This window comes from Drechmeria coniospora, chromosome 01 (assembly GCF_001625195.1).
Source record: "Drechmeria coniospora strain ARSEF 6962 chromosome 01, whole genome shotgun sequence".
NCBI lineage: Eukaryota > Fungi > Ascomycota > Sordariomycetes > Hypocreales > Ophiocordycipitaceae > Drechmeria > Drechmeria coniospora.
Window position 1 is genome coordinate 2172216 of NC_054389.1, and position 25607 is coordinate 2197822.

The 25607-nt window shown below is 57.6% G+C and overlaps 8 protein-coding genes across 8 annotated transcripts; 4 read left to right on the top strand and 4 right to left on the bottom strand.

Annotated features, from left to right (window-relative positions):
* Window positions 1–233: 233 nt before the first annotated feature.
* DCS_00590 (multidrug resistance protein fnx1) lies at window positions 234–2430 on the bottom strand (the record flags this gene model as incomplete). Its single annotated transcript, XM_040797929.1, has 4 exons — window positions 234–878; window positions 947–1231; window positions 1282–1564; window positions 1625–2430. The coding sequence occupies 4 exons, from the start codon at window positions 2428–2430 to the stop codon at window positions 234–236; spliced, it is 2019 nt and encodes a 672-aa protein (XP_040658812.1).
* Window positions 2431–3002: 572 nt separating this feature from the next.
* DCS_00591 (hexokinase XprF) lies at window positions 3003–4854 on the bottom strand (the record flags this gene model as incomplete). The annotated part of the gene is made up of 3 exons (XM_040797930.1): window positions 3003–4392; window positions 4516–4533; window positions 4613–4854. 3 exons carry the CDS (start codon window positions 4852–4854, stop codon window positions 3003–3005), a joined length of 1650 nt encoding a protein of 549 aa, XP_040658813.1.
* A 2592-nt stretch (window positions 4855–7446) lies between these two features.
* On the bottom strand, window positions 7447–8675 carry DCS_00592 (uncharacterized protein; the record flags this gene model as incomplete). The annotated part of the gene is made up of 3 exons (XM_040797931.1): window positions 7447–7593; window positions 7656–8380; window positions 8453–8675. 3 exons carry the CDS (start codon window positions 8673–8675, stop codon window positions 7447–7449), a joined length of 1095 nt encoding a protein of 364 aa, XP_040658814.1.
* Window positions 8676–10014: 1339 nt separating this feature from the next.
* Window positions 10015–10795, top strand: DCS_00593 (cysteine dioxygenase; the record flags this gene model as incomplete). The annotated part of the gene is made up of 3 exons (XM_040797932.1): window positions 10015–10293; window positions 10368–10620; window positions 10674–10795. 3 exons carry the CDS (start codon window positions 10015–10017, stop codon window positions 10793–10795), a joined length of 654 nt encoding a protein of 217 aa, XP_040658815.1.
* Window positions 10796–11371: 576 nt separating this feature from the next.
* On the top strand, window positions 11372–17538 carry DCS_00594 (flavodoxin and radical SAM domain protein; the record flags this gene model as incomplete). The annotated part of the gene is made up of 10 exons (XM_040797933.1): window positions 11372–11771; window positions 11825–11860; window positions 11935–12068; window positions 12124–12549; window positions 12602–13170; window positions 13226–13498; window positions 13558–13662; window positions 13718–14349; window positions 14404–14612; window positions 15160–17538. The coding sequence occupies 10 exons, from the start codon at window positions 11372–11374 to the stop codon at window positions 17536–17538; spliced, it is 5163 nt and encodes a 1720-aa protein (XP_040658816.1).
* Window positions 17539–17939: 401 nt separating this feature from the next.
* Window positions 17940–19197, bottom strand: DCS_00595 (putative mitochondrial import receptor subunit TOM20; the record flags this gene model as incomplete). Its single annotated transcript, XM_040797934.1, has 3 exons — window positions 17940–18053; window positions 18184–18284; window positions 18342–19197. The coding sequence occupies 3 exons, from the start codon at window positions 19195–19197 to the stop codon at window positions 17940–17942; spliced, it is 1071 nt and encodes a 356-aa protein (XP_040658817.1).
* A 571-nt stretch (window positions 19198–19768) lies between these two features.
* On the top strand, window positions 19769–22195 carry DCS_00596 (uncharacterized protein; the record flags this gene model as incomplete). Its single annotated transcript, XM_040797935.1, has 3 exons — window positions 19769–21465; window positions 21533–21983; window positions 22052–22195. 3 exons carry the CDS (start codon window positions 19769–19771, stop codon window positions 22193–22195), a joined length of 2292 nt encoding a protein of 763 aa, XP_040658818.1.
* Window positions 22196–23495: 1300 nt separating this feature from the next.
* DCS_00597 (calcineurin-like phosphoesterase) lies at window positions 23496–25120 on the top strand (the record flags this gene model as incomplete). Its single annotated transcript, XM_040797936.1, has 7 exons — window positions 23496–23651; window positions 23890–23931; window positions 24022–24127; window positions 24233–24766; window positions 24838–24910; window positions 24979–25028; window positions 25098–25120. 7 exons carry the CDS (start codon window positions 23496–23498, stop codon window positions 25118–25120), a joined length of 984 nt encoding a protein of 327 aa, XP_040658819.1.
* Between the last annotated feature and the right edge of the window lie 487 nt (window positions 25121–25607).

Sequence of the window (25607 nt, forward strand, 5' to 3'; positions counted from 1 at the left end):
TACGGCGGGTGGCATCCCTCTTGGAACCCGTCATATCTATGCAGGTTGGGTCTGTCTACGGACCATGTACACATGTAAAGCTTTCGGAGCCATACCTGGCAGAGGTATCGCGAAACGGAGTTGAGGAGAAGGATTGGCATTACGAATCATACTCTAGACATTCGCTCCCGGCTACTTGCTTGCGTAGGAGAATCGACCAGGACGCTATGCAATCAATCAATGGCGCGTTACCGTCAGCGCTTCCTCAATGCGAGACGGGGTAGCTTGACGGGGATGATGAGCAGGACGGAAAGGGCAGCAAAGGCGATGCAGCATGCAAACGTCAGCCGTAGGGCCGCCTCGTAGCTGCGCACGACTTGCTCCCGATACGGTTCGTCGAGCTTGGCAATGGCTTCGACGGAGGCCCTTACGCGTTCGATGACGGCCTCGCTATCACGGCCGCGGACGAATAGGTGCAGGTAGTGCACCAGAGCGTTCTGGACAACGAGACTGCTTGAGGCGACGCCGAGGACCATGCCAAGGCTACGCCAGAGGATGAGGGTGCTCGTCACGACGGCTTGCTCGCTCTGAGCGGAGCAGGCCAGGATGGCCATGAAGGTGCCGGGAAACTGAAAGCCCTGGCCGAGGGACGAAGGCACGAGGACGAGGAAGTACATGGCCGGAGAGAGGTCGCGACGGAGGAGGCACAGACAGATGGTTCCGACAAGGTAGGCGAGGGTTCCCGTGAGGAGGGGCCACTTGAGACGGCGGGTCCAGGTGATGGCGAAGCCGGTGCTGGTACCGGCTAGGGATGCGACGACGGAGGGGAGGGCGAGACGAAGACCGGACGAGGTTGCTGAGGTTAGGAGGACTGCCTGGAAATACAGAGGGCGTTTGGGCTGTAAGTTGACGATGACAGCAATGATGACATTCGCAGACGAGGTCAAATGTCTCGGAGGGAACTTACATGTTGAAGAAAATAGAGTTGGACAGCAGGGCACCGATGAAATTGGAGAAGATGAGGTTTCTGCGAGGCGCGTGTCGAATCAGGTGCAGCGGCATGATGGGTTTGGGCACACGCGTCTCGACGAGGAGAAAGGTCGGGAAACAGATGGTGAAGATGACGAGTGAGGCGATGACAAAGGGGTGAGACCCTGGGCTTGTCAGCAATTCTCGACGGTAATTTCTGTTCGAGGCACGCGAGACGGAGAGGCGGAGTCTGCTTACAGGGGAGGACGTTGCCGCCGAGATTCTGATGATGAGTTAGCCCATTTCGACGGGAGGGCAGAGCAGGCTACGCACCAGCCCCAAGATGAGAAAGGAGACGGAGGTAGTCAAAAGCAGCGAGCCTTTGGCATCAAACTCCTGGAGCGCCTGCCATACGCTCTTCCTCTCGTCGGCAATACCTAGCTCGCTAGGGATGGCGATAGCCGAGATGGCGATGCACAACAGCAGGGCAGGGACCTGGACACCAAACTCCCACCGCCAGCCCAGCGCCTCGGCCACGGCACCCCCTAGGGCGGCACCCATGGCGGACCCAAGGCCAAAGATGACGTTGATGTACGATTGGTAGACTCCTCGACGTCTGTGCAAGGCGTTAGGACGGATGAGAACTACGGGACAGGGGGTGGTTTTAGTCACGCACTCGATGGGCACGAGATCGCTCGTTATGATGCTCCCGAGCGTCATGGACCCGCCGGCGCCTAGACCGCAAAAGGCACGCGCAGCGATGAAGCTCTCGATGGTCTGGGCGAGAGCACACCAGGTGGTGGCGAGAGCAAAGACGACCAAGGTGCCGAGAAACAGGGGCTTCCTGCCGATGGCGTCGGACAGCCTTCCCAGCAGCGGCTGGAAGGCAGTCGAGGTAAGGAGGAAGGAAGTGGAGAGCCACGAGGCAGAGTTGGCGGATTGAAAGTACGAGGTGATGACGGGGTGCGAGCTGGCCATGACGGTGCCGTCGAAGCAACCGATGAACTGGGTGAGTAGGAGCTGGGAAAATATGAACCAGAAGCGACTGGGGGAAGTGTCATTGAGAAATGGAGGCGGCACTGGCGGCTCGCTCCCCGCGGTCGAGTCCGCAGAGCCAGCTCGAGGCCGTAGAAGGGGGGAGGTCTCCGTAGGAGCAGCGTCGGCAGCGCCATCATCGTCCGTCACGGCCTCTCGCCCACATTCCTGATCCTCGTCAAGAGGGCCATCGTTGCGGCCACGATGAACGACACTGCGGGACCGATATGGGACAGGTCTGAGCATGGCCAAGTCGCTCGGCTCAGGTTCCAGAACCGGTCCGACAGTGGGAAGAGACCTCGAAAGCAGGCTGAAGGCCTCGAAGTCCAAGTCCCGGTTCAGGTCCACTCCGTTACCGTGCTGCCCAGGCATCGCCACCGGCACCGCTATCGGCGGCAAAGGTTCCGGCGCCGCCGCCCCCGGCGGCGGCTTGTTCGACCTCGGCATGAGCGGAAAAGGAGGACGCGGGTGTCTGGGGTGAGTGCTCAGCTCAGCTGTACCGTCGTCTTCAACGGGTTTTGGAAGACTTGAAGGCAATTGAAGGGTAAAGAGACAGAAGGTCGGCAGAATATTTGGTCTGGGCAAGTGCTCACGGATTACCTTTTTAGTGGCGCAACGCCGCTAGCCCACCCGTTGTGCCCGATGCAGAAGGAGTGACAGAAAGATGAGACAAACTGAGAATATTACGTCAGACGACTGTGAACGTCTGGCAACTTCGTTTACGTCTCCAGTTTTGCATCAGCAAACATTCATAATACAGCTTGCGTAACAATTGGTTCCAGCTTGAGCTTGCCCTCTCTGATGGTATTTTATTTAGGGCATTGCCATCCAATGCGCTGACCGGCGATTCAAGTCTCGACAAGCACTTGGGTATGTATGTATTCCAGGCGATAGATATTATGCAGCGATATCCAACGCCGAGACCCCTCCTACGTTTCCGTGAAGATCACGTCTACTCACTCCTATCCGTACGCGCCCTCCACATTCCTGGCCGTGTGTGGCGTGTGCTGTCTTTCACATTACGGCACCTCCAGCTGCTGGTTCGACAGAGCAGCAGCCACAAGGATACCAGCTCCTGTGATCCCTCCGTCATGGCAGGGGCTCAAGACCACGCGGACTCCGCTCCCTTCGCCGAAGCGCTTCAATGTCAGCGCATCCAAGAAGCCCTGGCAGTCGGCCAGGTAGTCCTGGAAATGAACGATGCACCCGCCCGTGTATCCAACTCCCAGCTCGCCAACATGAGCATCCGTCAAGGGAGATCCCTCGGCCGGAAGCTCGTCGGCCACGATAAGCAAGGCGAGGATTGCCGCGGCAATGATGGCGGCCGCGCGTATCTCGATGGCCTTGGCGATGCGGTACAGAGCTTCGGCCAAATGGGTCGTCCACATGAACGTCGCCGGCTCGGGAAACTCCGACTGCAGCATCGCCACGAGCGTGCCCGATTCGAGAGCCTGAAAGTGGCTGAGAAAGGTTGTTGTCAGGCTATGGGGTTCGAGAAAGGTCGGCGGCAGCGTGTCTGCCGGCAATCCGAGAGTCTCGGTCATGTAGCTGAGCAGCATGATTCGTCCGAGCTCGCCCAGATACCTCCCCGCCGTCATGTACTCGAGCGGCTGGAATCCCGGCTTCTCATTCTGCGCGCTCATCTCATCATCCCACCGCGTAATCAGGCCGAGATGGCGCATCGGTGGGGCCGTTCCGTTGATGCTCCATTCCGTATTGACGGCAATCTTGGCGTCGTGGGCCTTCTGGCCCGGCAAGGCGGTCACATGATGCTGTCGCTTGCTGGGGTGCAGCTTGCCGACTTTCAGGGGCACCGTCGCGTTGCTACCGGTGCCGAGGATCAGTCCCATGGTCGCGCGGCGGTGTTGGGCGCCGTCAAAGTTGTACATGAACGAGACGAGGGTGGATACGGAATCGTTGGCGATGGCGACAACCTCTATCGGCGGCAGGTCCGAGGTCCGAAACTTTTCGTACCCTCGCCGCAGACGCGCTCCGAGCTCGACATCGCGCGGAATGGCAAACCCCTTACCCATCGACGTAATGGTCGCTTCCGATAGCGAGTGCTGCTCCGTCGGGAAGCTAAAGGTGACGCCGAGGGGCAGCGACAGGTCGCTGGGGAGGTTGAATGTCCGGCATCCCTCCTCGACGACTTCGGCTATGCATTCTCCAATCCACAGGAACAAGCTATCGGCATTTTCATACTTGAGGCGGTCGCAGATGGGCCATGACCTTTCCAGCTGGCGTCGTATTCGGTCCGAGGCATCGCACGATGCACGGCGCCCGTGCCCGTTGGCTTGCCCGTTGGTGCATCCGTGTCCGCCTCCACTCGTTGAGACACCATTCGTCCCTAGGGGTGGCTGCCTCTTGGCAAGTAACTCGACGAAGCCGACTCTGAGGTTGGACCCGCCACTGCAGATGTCAGCGCCGTGCGAGGACATCAAGCTACAGCTCGCGAGGATGTGAGGAAGGAGGGTGGAGGGGTCGAGGAGCGGCGGTGCCGAGGCGCCGTAGCATAAGATGCAAAGTGCTTACATGTCTATGGCGAGATATCTGTAGCTATTGTCAGCCGGAATTCCCTAGACGCTTGACGGCAGGAAAGCAGCCGGGTGGCTCGCGGGCGGTGCCTTACCTTCCGTGGCCGTGGCCCGCGACGGGTCGCAGGATGGTCTCTGATATGGGGGTTGGGAGAAATTGGTCCGTCGATTGGGCAGCGAGCTGGCTGAAGTTTTCGACGAAGCTTCGGGAGAGCGCGAGGCACTTGTCGACATCGACCATCAAAGGGCGAAGAATCTCATCGAGAGGCCCCTCGCCGGTGGATGGCAGAGAAGCCACGGCCGTGGCCGACCCGCTGCTGGCTCGGAGAAGTGGCATCGAAAATGGGAAGATGCAGGTCAGCAGCGACCGTCATTCTGCATGCGTCTGACGGGCGGAGGAATGCGTCTCGCGTGGCAGGGAAGGCTTGGGCTATATGGATGGTGCCAAGTTGCGTTGAACAATGGGAAGGAAGAATGAGGTTGGCAGGAGCCGACATACGGGTTAATGTCCGACGAGTGCGTGCCGAGTACTTGTATACTGTACCTGCAGTAGTTGTGAGTACTGGTGTAAGTACTTACAGTGAGTGACAGTACATGAGTAAGTGGTAGCAGATAAAGGGTGGGATGGGCCATTCATGCCAGCGGTCAGTCCATAAACAGGGGGGGGGAGGGGGCAGATCCTATCTACTCCTAGTCGCACGTACATGTTGGTTCCTATTGCTACCTTGGTACCTGTAGCCGTGCTAGGCAGCGTGTTCACGGTCGATTACATCGCGAGCAGTAGTACTCCGAATGTTGGTACTTGATAATTCCAGAGCAGTACCAGTGTTGGAGTACTTGCGCAGTAATAATACGGAGTACCTTACTCCGTACAGTACTTTGTTTTGGTGCATGTAGTCATGTACTCGGTCGTTGCCCAAGTACTCCGTACTTGCTCACTACTAACTTGTTATTGCCTACAAGTACTATAAGTACAGTAAGTAGGTATGTACCATACTTGCTTAGGTACTAGTAGCGTTAGCAACTAATTACAGCACATTATATTCCTAGGTACTTACTTACTTGGTTGTACCACTACAAGTACAGTACCTACGGAGTACTCTACTCCGTACTCCGATCCGTACTTGAGTACTCCGTCGTCAAGTAATACATCCTCATCCTCATCCTCATTCAGCCAAGTACGTACTTGTGTTACTGTATAATCCTCCTTACCAGTACGTACGGAGTACGGAGTATTCCGCACTTGTTTGCATGTATCACACACTCCGCAATGCACCGTCATGCATGTAAGTACTTGGTACTGCGTACGGTACTAGGCACTTGGAGGCCCCAATGTATTGATACGCCTAATCAACAGGAAACAACCTTCCACGACCACGTCAGGCACGGCGGTAACAGCGGCAACTGGTGCGAGCATCAGACAGCGCGTTCGCTTTTTTTATCGCATTATCCGACAGGCGGTGGCCGGCTCTGGCACCGACGGCATTGATACAAATACGAGAGCAGGTGGCTGCATTGATTCAAGGACGCAATCAGGTAATAGCTAATGCACGCAGTTCCCTGGTTGCCACTTCGCTGGCCCGGTTCTTGCAGTGCTGATAGGAGACAACGTTGGGGGCACAAGATGACGGCCTGACTGACTGACGTACCTGATATGTGGCCCGACGAGGACGATAACGTGGGGTGCGCCGCCAGCGGGACGTAGACGGCCCCTGAGGAACTGAGATGTAACGTGGGAGCCAGAGTGGACGCTAGACCCTAGATCTCAGGTACGCATCGCGCCGTAGGGTGCGAGGCATAACAGGTGAGCTGCGCCTGGTACGAAGTAGGTACACACTCCTTGGGTGTGAGAACCCCAGCTTTGCTGCGGCAGTCCAGGTACCCTTCAGGTAGTCGACGGATGTGGCGCATTATGCCGAGTTCAAGTGTTTTTCTTTCCAACCTGCCGAACACTTCCGCCATCCGAACGGACACTGAGGACAACCTCGACAATGCGTCGACCCACCCGCGGCATCCCAAATTAGACACAAAAGTCACACCGTGACGGATGTAACATGAGAATCAAAACAGGCATGTGGTTTTGAATAGACGCCTGCAGCTCAACCAACGGCACCATTAATTCCCTCTCTGCTTGCACAGGCAGCCATTTCACAAGGCAAGGTGGGGTGCGAAGCTTTGTTTCATTGACGCACAGGAGCAAATGCGTATTATTACTGCACGTGCACTGTAGGCAGTTGAGTGCAGTTGTACAGTACAACTAAGCAAGTACAGTACCTGAGAACTGAGAGTACTGTACGGAGTACGGAGTACATGTTGGTGTACAACGTACTTGGAGTAAGTACTACCAATAATTACAGCACCCCTCACTCTTACAATACTCGTAGCCTGTACTCTCCACACTAGTATCATAAGTACATGTACGGAGTAATAATCGTCACGTACGGAGCACAGTACTTATTACATGCAAACACGAGTAAGGGTAATTAGCACGTATTACTTACTCCGTACAACCCTAGGTACTGCTATGTAGAGCCGATTACAGGACACCTTCCGAGTTCCGAGTCGCATCCGTCTAGTCTCTCGTCATGCTCAAAGGTTACTGGTCAGAATACAACACAACCAACGTACCATTGTCGGTTGTCCATTGGCGCTTGGCTGCCTCGATCATCGTCGTGGATCTTGATCTTGATTATGACCCTGCTTGCCGCCGACAAGTGTCCGACGTGCGTGACGGCCGAGTAACCGCTCGTTACAAATGTAACCATTCAGCTGCTCGGGAACGGGGACAGGCGCTTGAAGTTCCGTAGCATTCCCACCTCTACTTAGGCACTAGGTGCAAGTATGTACTGTACCGTAATAATTAATACTTGCATGTATGTACTGTACATGTGAGCAGGTGCATGCAATCCGCTACTCGTACACCGACCTGCTACACCCGTCTGTCACATCCGCTCGCCTCATCCTTCGCCCGAAGGTCCTTCAGGCAAGGCGCAAAAAACATCTCCCCCGTGTATACGAGGTGCAGCGTTCGTGACGCGACCATGATCCAGAGGAGGACGACGGCCAGCGAGATGATCTGCGCATGCTTGTCAGCAACGGCGGCCACGGCCAGCATGCTCGTGCAAAGGGGATGCCCACCATCGTCGCCACCTTGAAAAAGTCGCTCCCAAGGTTCACCGCCAGCAGGTTCGAGCACGTCGCCCACACGCCGAGCGGGAACGTGAACCCCCACCAGCCCATGTTGAAGGGGAAGCTCTGCGTCGTCGCGAGGCTGATGACGGCAAACGCCACCCAGACGAGGGCGAACCCCCACATGACGAGGCCGAGGAAGACGCCGAGGACGTACAGGATTTCTGCGCCGCGGGATGCCTCGAGCCCGGCGCTCGCAAACATGCTCGTCTTGGGGAACACCTCGAGGGCGACCTTTCCGAGCTGCTGGATGGCGAAGCCGCCTTGGCCGAGCGGCCCGACGGGCAGGAATACGGAGACGATGACATCGCGCGGCGGCAGCGAGTGCACCGTCAGCCGGTGGAAGTAGAGGGCGAGCACACAGCCCGAGAGCATCTCCCCGATGCCCCAGAGCACGTACGACACGACGATGGTCATCAAGGCGTGCCCGCTGTCCGGCAGCGCCTCGGCGACGATGCCCCCCGTTGCCGCCGCGACGATGGTCGGCACGATGGGGAGCAGCAGCGCGGCTGTCGTGTTTTCCAGCCCCGGTCGGTGCCGGTGCATGACCACGAAGGGCATGCTGATGCAGCTGGCGAGGGCGAGTATGACGTCGACGCCCCAGAAGGCCCAGGCGAGGTAGACGAGCCAGTGCCCCCACGACGCGCAGGAAAGAATCATCATGTTGATGATGGCTAGCAGGCCGCACCGTCAGCGTCCCAACTCCAACCAAGGAACCGACAAGGAACCGACGGCGGCAAACCTACTGGCGAATGCCATCGGGACGCACCCGAGGAACAATGACTGTCCTGGGTGGGAAATCATGGCCCGCCAGATCTCGGGGTATAGCGTGTATCGCAAGACCGAGAGGGCCAAGAAGACGGTAAAGAGGGCGACGTTGACGGCGAAGAAGACATACGAGATGTATTGAAGCCACGCGCCATTGTAGGGCAAGTTATGCAGCAGCACCGAGACGATGCCCGTGCCCATGTTCACGGCGAACCAACTGTTGCGACGGTGACGGATTCGCGTCAGCAATGAACCCAGCAGCATGCTCGCGTCCACAACCACTCACGAGGGCGTAAAGTTGCGAACGATGCGTCGCCAGCCCACCTCCTGCATGCTTTTATCCTGCATTCCTTGCTCGCATGGTCGCTGCTGTCCTTCTTCGGACCTCGCCTCGCCATCGGTCGAGGGAGCCGACGCAGACGTCGTGGCATCCATCAACTTGCCTTGCTCTGCTCGGACTCGAGGGGGTTGAATGATGCAGATGGCACGTTCAAGCGCGAGGAACGACGACGACAGAGGTGATTTGAGGCGTTGGTGCGAGGCGCTAGGTGGGCTGACCAGTCTTTACTTCGCAGCACCCCAAGAGAACAGCGCGCAAGTCTATATATTTGTAGGCAGGTGCCGACTGTAACCAGCACATTGCTCGCAGAGGTCGCGGCGACGTTGTCAATTTTCTTCCCGTCATATCTCGACCGGTAACCGACAGACACATCACGCTGCCCGGCTCTCATCTCTTGATCCCCCACATGTCCCCGTAAAAGCAGCCTCGTCATGCCGTTCAACTACGGGACCATGTCGGCAGTCGGTGATGACAAAGACAGGTGTCACTCCCGTCGCTCTGCCGATATCCGGAGCGCTGCTGCCGCAGCTCCGGTGTCGCAATGAACCCCAGGTAGCGGCTTGTCTCGGCCCCAATTTCCCACACAACTCGCTATGAATACCACTCACTAAGTTAGTCAGAACTCTCCGTACAAGTAAAGTCTACTCGCACATCCACGAACAAACACCATTTGTTGAAGTATGCATGCATAGGCGCAGGCTGTCCGTTGTAGAATGCTGTAGGTACAAAGGTCCAAAACCAAGCATATTTTTAGTTTTTTTTTTTCTCGTAATGTGCTTGTCACTGATACGAATCCAAAACGACGCCAATACTCGCCCCGCCGTCGTACCACCAAGAACGCGCTCACCGAAAGCCGTGACGGCCATGGCGGTCCACTTTACGAGCATACTGACCAACCAAAGGATCCAAACAATCGCTTGGGTTCCGCCCCGTGACACCCCCTAGCAAAGTTCCGCTGGAAGCCAGGACAGAAAATGCTGTCGAAGCCCCACCCCAAACATCGGTAATACTATCATCCGGAGTCCTCGCAGGCTCAGGTGACTGGGAAGGCGCCGAGAGGTATCTCGTCAATCCCCGCATCGACGAAAAGGCGGTTATGTGCGTTGTCCCTTGCCCATCCGAGACTCCTCAATCGTTCCGCAACCAAACCATCGAAGAGAGTATCCTGCCATAGCATTCATCACATCCATCTTGCCCATCATGGTCGTCGAAGTCATCTCCAGTTCGATGCTGCTTGGCGTGAAGAGCGGCGTCAGTGTCCACTCGTCCAACCGCTTCGACAAGTTGGTCCACGCATTGAGGGAGGCCCTTGGCCCGTCGTCGGGGTTGACTTCGGATGATGTCGACGTCGGCTTCCTCACACGCCTGATGGTCGAGTACGACAGCGAACCGGCAGAGTGGGCTCAGTATGCCTTTGGCGACGCCAGCCGTGGCTACACTCGTAACCTCGTCGACGAGGGCAACGGCAAGAGCAACTTGGTAAGCAGCCCAGCACACGTCATCGTCAGGTAACTGCCCGAGCTCGACTCGGCTGATCACCATTGCCCCCGTAGCTCGTCCTCGTATGGTCACCCGGAAAGGGCAGCCCGATTCACGACCACGGCAACGCCCACTGTTTGATGAAGATTCTCCATGGCAGTCTGACTGAAACTCGCTACGCCTTCCCTGAGGAGGGTGGCGCAGCGGGACCCATGACGGTCATCTCGGAGAAGACATACAATGAGAACGGCGTGACTTACATGGCGGACGAGCTCGGCCTTCACCGCGTCTCCAACCGAGGCAGCAACTTTGCCGTCTCCTTGCACCGTATGTCTAGCCGACATCAACCAGACACTTGTCCAGTACTGACCAGCATGCAGTCTACACTCCCCCCAACGTGGCCAAGGGAGGATGCCACATCTTCGACGAGAAGACGGGGAAGAGTAGCCACGTGCCTAGCTGCAACTACTATTCAGCATATGGTCGTCTGCTGAAGCAGTAGGCGAGCTCGTGCGACAGGAGCTTTCGACGAACAGCGTTTTGAAGGTCGGCGTTTAACGGTATTGGGTTTCCATTGTATGTAGCGTGCGCCTCCCACTTGGGCATTGATGTCTGTTGGCTGGCCCATCCAGATGTCAGCAAGAACATGGGATATTCAGATGGAGATGATGACGAGTCGGCTTTGTCGACGAACTGAGTATGACAGATAGCGATCGAAATGAAAGCTCCGATATCATCCGATATCATAAAGAGTGTTTCGACACCCGTGATGATTGAGGAGGGAAGTTGGCAAGCTGTGGAAGGGGGACAAGAGATGACCTCTTCCCTTATGCCCTCGCCGCTAAGCAGACTCATCGATTGCGTGATTGACGCTAGTCCTAAATCGTGACAGCTGTGAATGACAGCCGCACTTGTGTCATATCACGTGACTGCGCGCCGCATTTTGCAAGCGCGGCTAACGCTAACGAGACGCGTGTCAGCAGGTTCGTCAGTGAGTGGTTGTGTATCACCTCTGTGGGTTGAGCAATGCTCCGAGTTGCTCCCTTGTCATTACGTCACTGTCTCAACAAGACACATCATGGCAGCCGCTTCCAAGAAGCGATCCGTCGATTACGTCGACCTCACACAAGACGATGACGACGCTAAACGGCCTGCTCATAGATCGAGATCCGGTCTCGACTTCAAAGAAACTCCTGTTCCACTTCCTAACTATGTGGCAGGCAGCCTTGGTGGATTGAGTGCAGTCGGGCCTTCCCCGCCAAGCTCTTGGTCCGCTCGCGTAGCAGCTTCGAGTGCCGCTGGCCAATCTTCTCAGTCTTCCCAGTCGTCCCGGTCTTCGAGCGCGGCGCTTCGATCGAGCCAGTCGTCCCACTCGTCGTCCTCTGTTCCCGCCTCCCAGTCTGGCACGCAAGAACCCGAGTTTCAAGATTTGACGCAGGATGACGATGGACAACCAACAGAACTCTACGGGTCTTTTGGTTCGTCACTATGCTCCATGCTGCGGCCTTGGGGAGAATCTAAAATTTGCCAGATGGCAAAATCGTTGGAGTTCGATACTACAATGGCCGTGCGTCTCCCGGAGAAGCTGTTCTCTGTCGCAGAGAGCCTCGGAATCAGGCACGTCAATGTCGGCGGAATCAGCCGTTTCACTCCTCATTCGCAAGATGGCTGACTTTGAAAAGTACGATCGAAACGCGATCCGAATCGACAACGTAATGTTTCAGCAGATTGGTCACTTGCCTCGCAAGGTTGCAGAAAAGATTAGTCCCTATCTGGTGGGTGGCTCAGCCAACGGTGGCAGGTTGAGTCTTGGCTGATAATCTCATCCAGGATTCTGGTGACCTTACCTTGGAGGCACAACTTACTGGCGAGCAGGGTATGTTCGACTGGCCCGTTCGGTTGTTCTTTTTTGGTCCTAGTGATGCAACTTCCCGTGATCGAATCGAAACGGCACTGAAGGCCGACAAGCTCATCAAGGCTACCCAGTTGAAGCAAACCCGGAAGGAGGCTGTTGCCCAAAGGCTTTCTTTAGGTCTGAAGGCAGGCAGCACGACTCACGGGGTAGGCGGGGCTGCAGATTATGGCCACATGGAACTTTCACTCGAGGAGCTTATGAAGAAGAGCGACAGTATTGATTTCCGCCAAGGAGGCGATGCCATCAAGGCACTTGCCATCGGCGAGCAGCAGCTATCTTGCATGGCTTTCGCTGAACAGCCAGCACAGCTTTCTTCCGTTCTGCTGCCATACCAACTTCAGGTAAGACAAATCTGAACGATTTACGCGCTTGGCTGTACTGACAGTTCGGAAGGGCCTCGCATGGATGACATCCAAGGAACATCCGCGGTGTCCGGAAAAGAGGCTTGGTAACATGGTTCAGCTGTGGAAACAAAATGACAAAGGGATGTATTGGAACCTGGCCTCCGGCTTCGTCAGTCAATCACCGCCGAATCTCTGTTCTGGAGGCATTCTCGCGGACGACATGGGACTTGGCAAGACGCTTCAAGTGATAAGCTTGATTTTGACTGGCGGCCCCGGATCCACGCTCATCGTCGCGCCGGTTAGCGTCATGAGCAACTGGAAGCAGCAGATCGAACGACATGTCAAGCCGGGCCAGGCACCGAGCGTTGTAGTCTATCATGGCGACCAAAAGATGACAATCAAGGACCTAATGAAATACGACGTCGTCATCACGAGCTACGGACGACTCGCGAGGGAACGCGATCCTCGGGTCCCGAGTGTTCTGTTGAACAAATCTATCGAATGGCGGCGTGTTGTCCTGGATGAAGGGCACACGATTCGAAACGCAAGGACAAAGGTTGCGACGGCTGCCTGCGAGATCAAGGCAAAGTCCCGCTGGGTCCTTACCGGAACTCCCATGTAAGTCTTTTCTCGGCGAATTCTGGGACCGGCACTGATAATGCGTCGATCCCAGTGTCAACTCTGTCAAAGATGTGCATTCCTTGGTCAAATTCTTGCACCTCACGGGAGGCATTGAGCAGTCCGAGATTTTCAATACATGCGTCACGCGCAAGCTGGCAGCCGGTGACCGCAGCGGCGAGGCAATTCTTCAGGCTCTCATCAACGACATCTGCCTTCGACGCAAGAAAGACATGAAGTTTGTGGACCTTATGCTGCCGGAAAAGAAGGAGTACCTGCATCGAATCACGTTCCACCCCGCAGAGAAGCAAAAATACAACGCCTTGCTGTATGTCCGCCGACTCGCCGTGCACCAACCTCAACGTTCCACGCTAACGTTCTCGTCAGATCCGAGGCCCGCGGAGCTCTGGAAGATTTTCAGAAGCGCTCGTCCGTCGGGCAAAAGGGCCGTTTTCAGAATGTGCTCGAGCGCCTGCTCCGACTTCGACAAGTGTGCGTGTTTGGTTCGTTGCTGCCTCGGCCTTGAGCTTCCTGCTGACGAGTGCAGGTGCAACCATTGGACGTTGTGCAAGGAGCGGATCGACGATCTCATGCAGCTGCTTGACAATGAAGACATCGTCGTCTTCACTGACCGGAACCGTGCCCTTTTGCAGGAAGCGCTTCGGCTGTACCTCGAGAGTCAAGAAGAGTGCGCCGTTTGCTACGAGATTCCAACGGCGCCGGTCATCACCAATTGCAAGCACGTGTTTTGTCACGGCTGCATCAGCAAGGCCATTCAGATCCAACAGAGATGTCCCATGTGCCGAAACAGTCTGACGGAAGACTGCCTGCTGGAGCCGGCTCCCGAGGGCGCCTTTGACGACAACTTTGACACGGATACACAGAGTTCGAAGACGGAAGCATTGCTTCAGATCATCCGGGCCACTACGGCAAATGCTGGATCGAAGATCATCGTGTTCTCGCAATGGACATCCTTCCTAAACATTATTCAGAACCAGCTAAAGAAGGCAGAGATCAAGTTCTGCCGAATCGACGGAAGCATGAATGCTGACAAGCGAGACGGCGCCATCCATGATTTGGACCATGATCCGCAGACCCGAGTCATGTTGGCCAGTCTGGCTGTCTGCAGTGTCGGCCTCAATCTTGTTTCTGCCGACACCGTGATACTCTCGGACAGTTGTAGGTTTTCCCGGATCTGGCAAGCGAGTGTGCAAAGTCGGCTAACCGGAGCAGGGTGGGCGCCGGCGATCGAGGACCAGGCGGTGGACCGTGTTCACCGCCTTGGCCAGACGCGACCAACGACGGTCTGGCGGCTCGTCATGGAGGGGACGGTCGAGGAGCGAGTTCTCAGCATTCAGTCAGAGAAGCGTGAGCTCGTCGGCAAAGCATTCCAGGAAAAGGACAAGACGGGAAAGAAGGCCAAGGACACGAGAATGGCGGATGTGAGAGCTCTTCTTTCCTAAAATGTGTCGTCACTGTTACATGTAGATACCCTGCCTCGCAACCCGCTGCCTTCAGAGCTGGAAGGGCATTACATAGAGCTGTCGCGATACGACAGACATACCTTGCTGACTGTGAACTCTTTCTTATGCTACATGAGCTGAACGGGCCGGTTCGATCTCGAGGCCAGTAACTTGCATATATGACCTAATAAAGAAATAAAGCAAAATCACCAAGATCGTGATCAATATATAAGAGAGGAAAGGTCGTTTGGAGACCGTAGAAATGGTTCGGGAGCCACGAACAAGTACAAGCTGCGAGTACAGTAAGTATTACAAGTAGGGCGAACTGGGTCCAAGATTCTCCACTAGAAATCGTCGGAAGTGGCGGCGAGGGGTGAGTGGGGACAGGACATTTTCGCATCGCCAGTTGCAAAGTAACCGTCCGTCTCCGTTTGTAATCTCATCTCATGCTTCCTCGTCGGAATCGCATTTCAGCAAGCCAGGATGGCGATTTCGCACTGGTGGCCCAGACTTGGGTCCGAGGTAGCCTTCACAGGTACGTTTCTTCCATGATGATGGGACGGTGAAGTCCGCGCATCTCCATCTTACCTGGTCAGTAGAAGCCATCGAATTCTGGCATGCGCACCGCACTCTCGTCATCCTCTGCGCTTTCGTCACCCTCATCTCGATCCGATGTTACCTCCACTTTTACGACCGAAAAGAAGGATTAGTAGTGCTGCCAAAGATTTACGAGCCGGAAAAGAGTAAAGATGCGGGGGCTGCGGTGCCGCATACGTCGGCGAATCCGAAGACGACGGCGACAAAACCCAAGGGACCAAAGAGAATAAAAGGAGGGGTAGTGAGAAGAGCATCTCAGGAGGAAGATGAAGCAGTTGATTTGACAAGTCCTATCAAGGTCACGGTCTACTTCTCGTCCGTCACGACCAAGACGGAGAAGATTGCACGGGACTACATGATTCGGTTAGAGAAGGCCACTGAGCAGCTGGGACTGGAATCAAAGCGCCGATTCCTCAAGCCAGAGCTGCATGATCTGACAGAGGTCGATTTCGAAGACGTTTTCGTCACGCCTCCGGTGTCGGCCGAGAAGGCGAGTTCATTCTACCTATTTCTGCTGCCGAGCTACAACATCGACACGATCAACGACACCCTACTGCAGCACCTGGAGGAAACTCACCACGACTTCCGAATTGACACCGCTCCCCTTTCCCCTCTTCTTGGATACTCAGTCTTCGGTTTTGGGGACAGGGAACACTGGCCGGACGAATCCGAGGGCTTTTGTTTCCAAGCCAAGGAGCTCGACAAGTGGATGTCCAAATTGACTGGAAGAAAGCGCGCGTACCCGGTCGGCATGGGCGACATGAAGAGCGATCACGCCGAGCGCTTGGAGGAGTGGTCAGCCGGCGTTCACGAAGTCATCGGCCACGTTGCGCGGACGGGGAGCTTGGGAGAGGGCGCTCGCGGAAGCGGTGATGCCATGGAGAGCGACGAAGAGGACATGGCGGGTGAAGACGACGTCGAGGTGCTCGTCGAAGCTGACGACGGCGACAAGGAGCAGGCGTCGAGGCCGCTGGACGATGTTGAAGACTTGGGCAAGATGGTCCGTCCTTCCGCCAACAACAACGGCGGCAGTACCAAGAGGGGTCCTCTCGCCGTCGACTTCACATCGTACGGCTCATCGGGAAAGAAGAGGGCGCCGGCGCAGGCAGCGGTCGTGAAGGAGATGGTGGCCAAGAACTCGCCCACATACGCGGCTCTGACCAAGCAAGGGTACACCATCGTCGGTTCGCACTCGGGCGTCAAGATCTGCCGCTGGACCAAGTCGGCTCTGCGTGGTCGCGGGAGCTGCTACAAATACTCGCTCTACGGCATCAACTCGCATCAGTGCATGGAGACGACCCCTTCGCTCTCCTGCTCCAACAAATGCGTCTTCTGCTGGCGGCACGGCACGAACCCGGTCGGCACCACCTGGCGCTGGGTCGTCGACCCGCCCGAGATGATCTTTCAAGGCGTCAAGGAGGGCCACTATAAGAAGATCAAGATGCTGCGGGGCGTGCCGGGCGTCCGGGCGGAGCGCTACGCCGAAGCGCTGAGGATACGGCACTGCGCCCTGTCGCTCGTCGGGGAGCCCATCTTCTACCCGCACATCAACGAGTTCCTGGCGATGCTGCACGCCGAGCGGATATCGTCCTTTCTCGTCTGCAACGCGCAACACCCGGATCAGCTGGCCGCCCTCAAGGCCGTCACGCAGCTCTACGTCTCCATAGACGCGTCCAATAAGGAGTCGCTGCGCAGGATCGACAGGCCGCTCCATCGCGACTTCTGGGAGAGGTTCCAGCGCTGCCTCGACATCCTCCGCGAGAAGCGCTTCCGTCACCGGACCGTCTTCCGCCTCACCCTCGTCAAGGGCTTCAACGTCGAGGACGAGGCCGAGGGGTACGCCCAGCTCGTCGAGCGCGGCCTACCCTGCTTCGTCGAGGTCAAAGGCGTCACCTACTGCGGCACGGCGACCTCGTCCAACGCCGGCCTCACCATGTCGAACGTGCCCTTCTACTGGGAGGTCTGCGCCTTCGTCAAGGCGCTCGAAAAGAGGCTGCAAGCGAAGGGTTTGGCGTACGGCATCGCGGCCGAGCACGCGCACAGCTGTTGCATCCTCCTCGCGAGCGAGCGCTTCCACGTCGATGGCCGATGGCACACCCACATCGACTACGGCAAATTCTTCGAGCTGCTGGAGGAGAGGGGGCCTGACGGCGACTGGACGCCCGAGGATTACATGGGTGCGCCGACACCGGAGTGGGCACTCTGGGGTCAGGGCGGCTTCGACCCTCGCGACGACCGCGTCGACAGGAAAGGACGCAAGGTGGAGAATGTCGTTGTGCGAGAGCAGCCACCGGGCGAGGTTTGGTAAGACTCCGACTTGGAGATGACGATGAACGTACTTGGAAGAGGACACGACGAAAGGAAAAGTAGAATGGAAAGGGAAACAAGGACAGCAGGGATAGAGGTGCGGATGTGTGGATGTATTGGAGCTGCCACCACCTTTTGGCTTTCCCAAGCCCACACTGGAGATACTACCCTACGGTGTACTGTTGTTCTGTTTACACAAGGCTCTCTAATGTAGAAGAACCGCAATATGGTACATGAGAAACCAACCAGCGCGGTGCGGCCCCCGTAAAAAATGTGTGAAGACCCGGGATATTAGCCAGTCCGTCGGTCCAAGCATGTATCATGAATCGAGTCTCTAGCTTTCCCGGGACTTGTTTTGGGTTGAGTTGTTGTTCATCGCCGAGACGGACGCAGGGAAGATGGTTAGTCGAGGCCGACGTTGGGGATTTCGCCGAGGTTGATGCTGCTGGGGGCGCGAGGGCGGATGTCTAGAGTGGAGTCGTACGCAATCATCTCGGCAAGGATGTCTAATATGGGCTACACAGGAGTTAGAAGAGACGAGCAGCGAGAAGGGGGGGGGCAAAGTGAGAGTTGTTGGGGAGTAGACGAAAGGTAGAGGGGGGGGGGGGGCAGACAAGTGTACAGGGGCGGGGAGCGGGGAGCAGACCTTGGGAACGGTGCTATCGTAAATTTTGATGAGGTCTCCGGGCGCGGGATACACCTTGAGGCCCTTGTAGAAAGCCAGGGCGGACTCGACAGATTTGGAGGCTGCAAGTGAGGGTCAGTTTGCGTCAGGGAAACAGCAGGACAGGAAAAGGCGCATACAATCTGAGCTGAGCATCTCGCCCGTCATGACCTGCTCGTTAAAGAACGCTTCACGCTCTTCGACGCCGGTAGGGAAGCCCTCCTCCTTGGCAGCGTTGACCTTGGCTTTGATGGCATCGCGCTGGGCGCGCGTCGAGGCTTCGGCTACTTCCTTCTCGGTGCGAGCCTGGCGCCGCTCGTTTCTTCGCAGCGTGCGGCGGAAGTCGGCTTGGGAACGTCGGCGGTAATCGAAGAATGCGGCATAGGCTAGAGGCGGACGGTTAGCGACCTGAAGCGTTGGTGACGATGGCGATGACGGGCGCGGGGCGATGATGCCATCATGGTGACGACCAAACGGTCGTAATTCATCGTGTAAGGCGAGAGAGTTCATGACGGCAACGAAGAAAATAAGGGGCGGAGGGTCCTCGTACCGACAATGGCAGCCGCGGCGGATGCGACGGACGCCGTGACGACAGTTGATGTCTGCACCATTCTGGAATTGTATGGATGGGATGTAGGAAGTGATGCGCGCCGGAGGCAGTGAGTAACAGGACCAATGGGCCGGCGAGGGGGTTTGACGAGCGAGATCGACGGCTTGGCGACGCTTGGTCGAAGCGGGAGACGGAGTATTCTGAACGTCGGTGGTGGTGCTGATGATGATGTTGAGGGTGTGAATGATACTGTGAACTCGTTTCGGCCGCCGTCGACAGTTGATTGCTTGAGGGGGACTTGTTGGTTGATGCTCAGCCAAGGCGACCAATTTTTTTGGCGACTTCGACGCTGTCGGGCGCCCGTTGCATGAGCGCTGACTGACCAGCCAGACACCACCAGCCAGCTGGTCTGCTGTGCGGAACATTGATAGCGCGGTGCTGCCCATTGCAGGGCGACCCGGGGGAACGTCGGGTGATGGGAGCTCCCTAGAACCAGCCGTTAGCTGCACACAGCTAGGTGCCGCAGTGACAGCCAACAGGCTAATTCGCCCAACGTGCTGCATCAACAGGCGCCTGTAAGTACTGTAAGTAAGTACAGTACATCCAAGTACATAACGGAGTACGTAAGTAAGTACTACGCTGTACGGAGTACATGTACCTAGTAACCTAAGTAGTACACATCACACCACGAACGCACAGTAATATTCCTGTATTATCGTACGGTGTACTTGCGGAGTAAGCACAAGTGCGAGTGGCATTGGTTCCTCCTACAGGATTTACTGTTGGCAGAGAACTTCTGTACAAGTTCTCCGTACTACGGGAGGTACCTTTCAACCAGTGCGAGGGAAAGTCTCGCGACCGAGTCTCGCAGTCAGACATTCGACATCAGACATCCACCCCCTTGTCGAAACACCACGGCCGGGCTTCCAACTTTGCACCCAGCCGCCTGCACACACCAAGCTGCCTCTCTGCCACTGCCTCCGCCCTTAAGGACACGGACGGATAGGCGGCGGCATCATGTCGGAGGAGCGAAGCAAGATATCGCTTCGCAGCGGCAAGCGAAAGGGTCGCCGCCCCGTCATCAGCTCACCGAAGCAGATCACGGGTCCCATTCCCCATTTTCCCGGTCAGGATGCCATTTCCAAGGCGGGCCTGATGGACGCGGGCCTGGTCGATCCAGTACCGAGGCCTCGTGTCCGTCAAGGACCGGCTCCCGGCGGTAAGACGTCGGACCTCGTCAAGAAGCGGTACTCGACGCGCTTCAACAACCCGCCGCGCGACTTCAGCGCGACGGCGCCTCCGCTGCCCGCCCTGCCCACGACGGACAAGTACGAGTACGAGTATGAGCAGAAGGAACGGCGGCTGCCACCGTCGCGGGCCGGAGCTGTTCCCCTACCAGACATCAAGGCCCTTCGCGACCCCAACCTCGTGCCGGACCAGTTCGTCTCCGCCGTCCTGGGCAACGCGACCGAGGACCAGCTCTACGAGTTCGAGCAGGCCCTGCGGAAGCTCAAGAGTCGTGCGGCGGCCGACCTGCAGCAGAACTTGATGCAGAACCGGACCCAGTTCATCAAGATCAGCAAGGAGGCCGAGAAGCTCAAGGACGAGATGCGCTCCCTCCGCAACCTCATGGCCGAGCTCAAGACCAACACGACGGCCCTGCGGGCCGCCTCGATGAAGGGCGATGACTTTTCCGCCGTTTCGGGACCCAGCTCCGCCGCCGTCGGCCTGAGCAAACGAGACAAGCGGAGCTCCGTCGCCGACAGGAGCGCCCTCTGGAACTCGCAGGTGCAGGCTCTCTACAAGAACGTCGAAGGCTCGCAAAAGTTTCTGCCCAACGCCGCCGGCCGACACGTGGTGCAGAATGCGGGCCCCTGGATCGAGCTCGACAACGCGACCTACAAATCCCGCAGGGCGATGCAGATCTTCCTCCTCAACGACCATCTCCTCGTCGCCTCGCGCAAGAAGCGCAAGGTCGATGCCCCCGGCGCCGACGGCCGAGGCCCCCTCGTCAAGCTCGTCGCCGACCGCTGCTGGTCCCTCATGGACATCGACGTCGTCGACCTGCTCGGCGCCGGGGAGTCGTCGGCCGGCCGCAACAAGCTCGCGGACGCCATCATGGTCCGCTGCGGCGGGCAAGAGTCGTTCATCTACCGCACCGAAAAGGCCGATGACGTGGAGAAGAAGACGCTCCTTTTGAACGTCCGCAAGGCCGTCGAGGAGCTGCGCAAAGGGCTGCAGTCGGAGATGGAGGCCAACAACAAGACGCGCGAGACCATCAACTACTTTGCCTCGCGCGACCCGGGTCTGCTGCAGAGGACGGAGCTGCTGGAGACGCTGTCGAGCGTCAAGGACATGCTCATCGAGGTGGACGGGAAGCAGCACAATCTACGCTGGGTCGAGGGCGAGATGGACGAGCTCGACATCGACGTCGCCCTCCAGCGGATCGAGCCGGCCGTGGCGCGGGTCGAGAAGCTCAAGGGTCTCGCCCGCAGCCTCAAGGGCAACGCCGTCGCCCAAGACTTTATCAACTTCAAGGTGGACCAGAGGTCGTCCAAGCTGGCGGCCATCATCGTGAGCGACATCGAGATGACGCACAACGAGCAGAGCAGGACGAAGCGAAATGTCGGCTGGCTCACGAGGCTCGGCTTCGAGGACAAGGCCAGGGAAGCGTACATCGCCGGCCGGACCGCCATCATTCGCAGAAGGGCAAGGTATGTCTGCACGTGTCCCCGAAAGGGGACGGACGATGAGTCGCCCACTGACCCAATCAACCGGTAGACAATGCATATTCCAGGGAGACCTCGCCGTCTACATATGGCAGCTCTCGTTTGTCTACTTCACCATCATCCACAACACGGTCCGGTGCTTCCAGGCCTGCTTCCCGCAGCCCATCATGAGCGTCTGCGTCAAATGGGCGAGGGAACAGGTCGATGCCTTCAATCTCATCTTGGCGAGGCAGCTGAGCAGCACCCAACAAGGCGGCCCCGTCTGGACCTTGTGCATCGAAAGGGCCAAGGAGCATTCGAGGAAGCTGTCGGAAGTCGGCCTCGACTTCGAGGACCTTGTCGGACGGAGTCTCGAGCTGGAGGCTGCCGCCGAGGCATCGAGAGGTACGGTCAAGGCGACGGGGAAGGGAACGGGAAACGGGCCCGGAAAAGGGACCGGGAAGGAATCGGGGGCGGGGAAAGGGAAGGTGACGGGGAAGGTGACGGGGAAGGTGATGGGGAAGGTGACGGGAATGGTGACGGGGACGGGGACGGGGACGGGGACGGGGACGGGGACGGGGACGCCTACGAGAACCGGGACGCCCATGAGAACGGAGACGCCCACGAGAACGGAGACGCCCACGAGAACGGAGACGCCCACGAGAACGGAGACGCTCGCAAGAACGGAGACGCCCACGAGAACGGAGACTCCCACGAGAACGGAGACGCCCGCTAGAACGGAGACTCCCACGAAACTGAACACGGCGACTGCTGCCGCTCGCCGAGTTAGGGAGCCATCACCGGCTGCCGTGGGACTGGGCCTTTCGTAGTAACGATGACGATGGGCGCCGTGCGATGTGATGCAATGGCTCAACGATGGCCTTTGTCGCGCACGTGGAAGGAGGCAAGCAAAAATGGACGGAACGAGTTGTAGAGTGCGGCAATTCTGTGTCGCATCGATAAAGAATGACAACGCACGGGGGTGTACGGGCGACGGAGGGAGTCGGATGATACGCAATGATGATCATGATAATCCATAATGAATGTACTCGAGTACATGTACAACTATGAGGGCACCAGCCACAGCTCTGCAGCCACAGAGCTGGCATCTTTACCTTCGTTCTCCATATTCCTCCAATCCGCCATGCAATGTACAAGCACAGTGTACTGCGGGTTGTACCCAGTACCAACAAATACGGGTGGGTACGAGGGATAGGTACCAGTAGTGTACCAGTACATGTGCCTCTAACGAGGTCCCAGCAGTCATGATGCCGAGGCCACGCGTGCCGCAACGGCCGCTCCCAGATACGCTGCGTTCGAGAGGGGGAAAAGAGCAGCATCGATGGGCACATGAGCATTGAAGCTCCATCGGACGTTTTCTGAATATATTTGACGGAATAGCATCATTTTTGTGCGCTCATGCAGCTGCGTACTCGGCTCAAACAACGCACACCCTGATTTCCTTGTGGTTCGCTCGTTTTCGTTGGCGCCACAGCGGCCAGCGCTGCAAGCTAGAGATTAAGCGAGGCTCCCCAGCAATCTCGACTGGGAGCAGGCGCCTAAACCTACCGGTCCTCTCCTGGTACTACGGGGTACCTGGTACTTGCCTCCTGCTGCTTCTGGCTTCTGGTGCATCCAGCAGACGCAGAACGTAGAAGCCCCCCCCTCCCCTTTCGACCTTGGGACGACACCACCTCAGAATTAGCATCATCATCACAAACCAGCATCGACCCCCCCCCCCCCCCAGCAAACCGCCCCCCCTCCCTTCACTTGTGGAAAAAAAAAGTGACTACGACGACGACGACGACGACGCACAGCACTAGACGACGAAGGCGACAAGCGAATCGGATCAAGCTCGGACTCTCGACATACATACCCTCCCTATCAGCTCACGGTCGAGCCACGTCCTCCCTTCCCTGCCTCTACCCCACCGATCGCGACACCAGCTGTGACGGCAACGTCATTTTTTTCTCCCCTACCGCCTTCTCCGCTCCCATCTCTCGACGTCGGCGCCGAGCTCGCGGCATCGCAACGCCATGGATACGAACATGGAGGACGTCGGAAGGGTGCCCACCGATGTGTCGCCAGTGCAGAACGAGCCGGCCCCGATCCCCACCCTCGACGGCTGGATTGAGAGCTTGATGAACTGCAAGCAACTGCCCGAGTCAGACGTCCAGAGGCTCTGCGACAAGGTGCGTACTTTTCTCCCCGAGCCAGCATCCCTGTCATGGAGGATGGATGGATGCTGTTGCTCCGTCCGTGTCGGTGTGGTCGATGCCCTCTGCTTCGATGCCCTCTGCTCGCTCGGTGGGAGCGGTTCGACGGCCTGTCATGGAAGAAGGGCCGTTCGCCTCGAAAGCATCACGCGCGAACGTGAAGCTTGACCATCCTCCGCCCTGTTCGTCCCGTGCTGATGAACGATGATGCTAGGCACGCGAAGTCCTCCAGGAAGAGTCCAACGTGCAGCCAGTGGTAGGTGATCCCCCCCAAAAGCAAGCTGGTCGTGCCGTGCCATGCCACGCCATGCCACGCCACGAATTTCTCGCTGACGTGCCCTGGTAGAAATGCCCCGTCACCGTCTGCGGCGACATCCACGGCCAATTTCACGACCTCATGGAGCTCTTCAAGATTGGCGGGCCCAACCCCGACACCAACTACCTCTTCATGGGTGCGTATTCATGCCGCCCTCCCCCGCATCCGCATCCGCAGCGGCATCCGGCACCACATATCCTTTGGCCTGGCACGCAACGCTAATAAGGGCGGGCCACCGTAGGCGACTACGTCGACCGAGGCTACTACTCGGTCGAAACCGTCACGCTCCTGGTCGCGCTCAAAATTCGATATCCCCAACGCATCACCATCCTGCGGGGCAACCACGAATCTCGGCAAATCACGCAGGTCTACGGCTTCTACGACGAGTGCCTGCGCAAGTACGGCAACGCGAACGTGTGGAAGTACTTCACCGACCTCTTCGACTACCTTCCCCTCACCGCCCTCATCGACAACCAGATCTTCTGTCTGCACGGTGGCCTGTCGCCGAGCATCGACACGCTCGATAACATCCGAGCCCTGGACCGGATCCAGGAGGTGCCCCACGAGGGCCCCATGTGCGACCTCCTCTGGTCCGACCCCGACGACCGTTGCGGCTGGGGCATCTCGCCCCGCGGAGCAGGCTACACCTTTGGCCAGGATATCTCCGAGGCCTTCAACCACAACAACGGTCTGACGCTGATCGCCAGAGCGCACCAGCTCGTCATGGAGGGCTACAATTGGTCTCAGGACCGGAACGTAGTGACCATCTTCTCCGGTGCGTCACCTCGTCGCCGCCCCCCCCGCCGCCGCGACGCGCGAACGCTGCTGACCAGTAGGCGCGAACAGCCCCCAACTACTGTTATCGGTGTGGCAACCAGGCGGCCATCATGGAGATTGACGAGCATCTGAAATACACCTTGTAAGTGGAACGGTTCCGACGAAGCCGTCGTCGACCTCGAGCGCGTGTGCGCGCTGACCCGTATACAGCCTGCAATTCGACCCTTGCCCGCGAGCAGGCGAGCCCATGGTATCTAGACGTACGTCGACGGCCCAGCCCCGGACCCCACGATGCACCGCTACAAGCAGAGGCTAACGACGATGCACAGGAACACCCGACTACTTCCTTTAATATTGCCAAACCTAGATGTTCAGATAACGTTGGGCGAGGACGGAGGCGGTAGACGGATGGAACGGAGAGGGGAGGTGACACGGCGACTGTGTACAATTAATCTTGATGCCAACACACGGACACAGCACCCGATCCGGCGAGTCTATACGCACCGTGAGGGGAGGAGGAAGTGAGAGACGGCGAGGGGGGGGTTCGGAGGGTTAGCACCGAGCACCGCGTGCATGTCTTGATGGGACTTTGCCGACGGGGCATTATAGAATCGGCAATGCGAGCGAGGGATAGGGGAATAAGAAGAAGAAAAGGTGCGAACGGATGCTTCTCCCGGGGGCGTTGGCTGGCGTGATATCACGGACAGGGCTCGTCACGAACAGAACTCGGTTGGACGCTTCACATTTGGATGTGTGTAGGCCATGACAGACGATGCTGCATTTCGCTACGCTACGCGGCACGTACGTCGCATGTGTACATGGATGATGAGGAGCCAGGC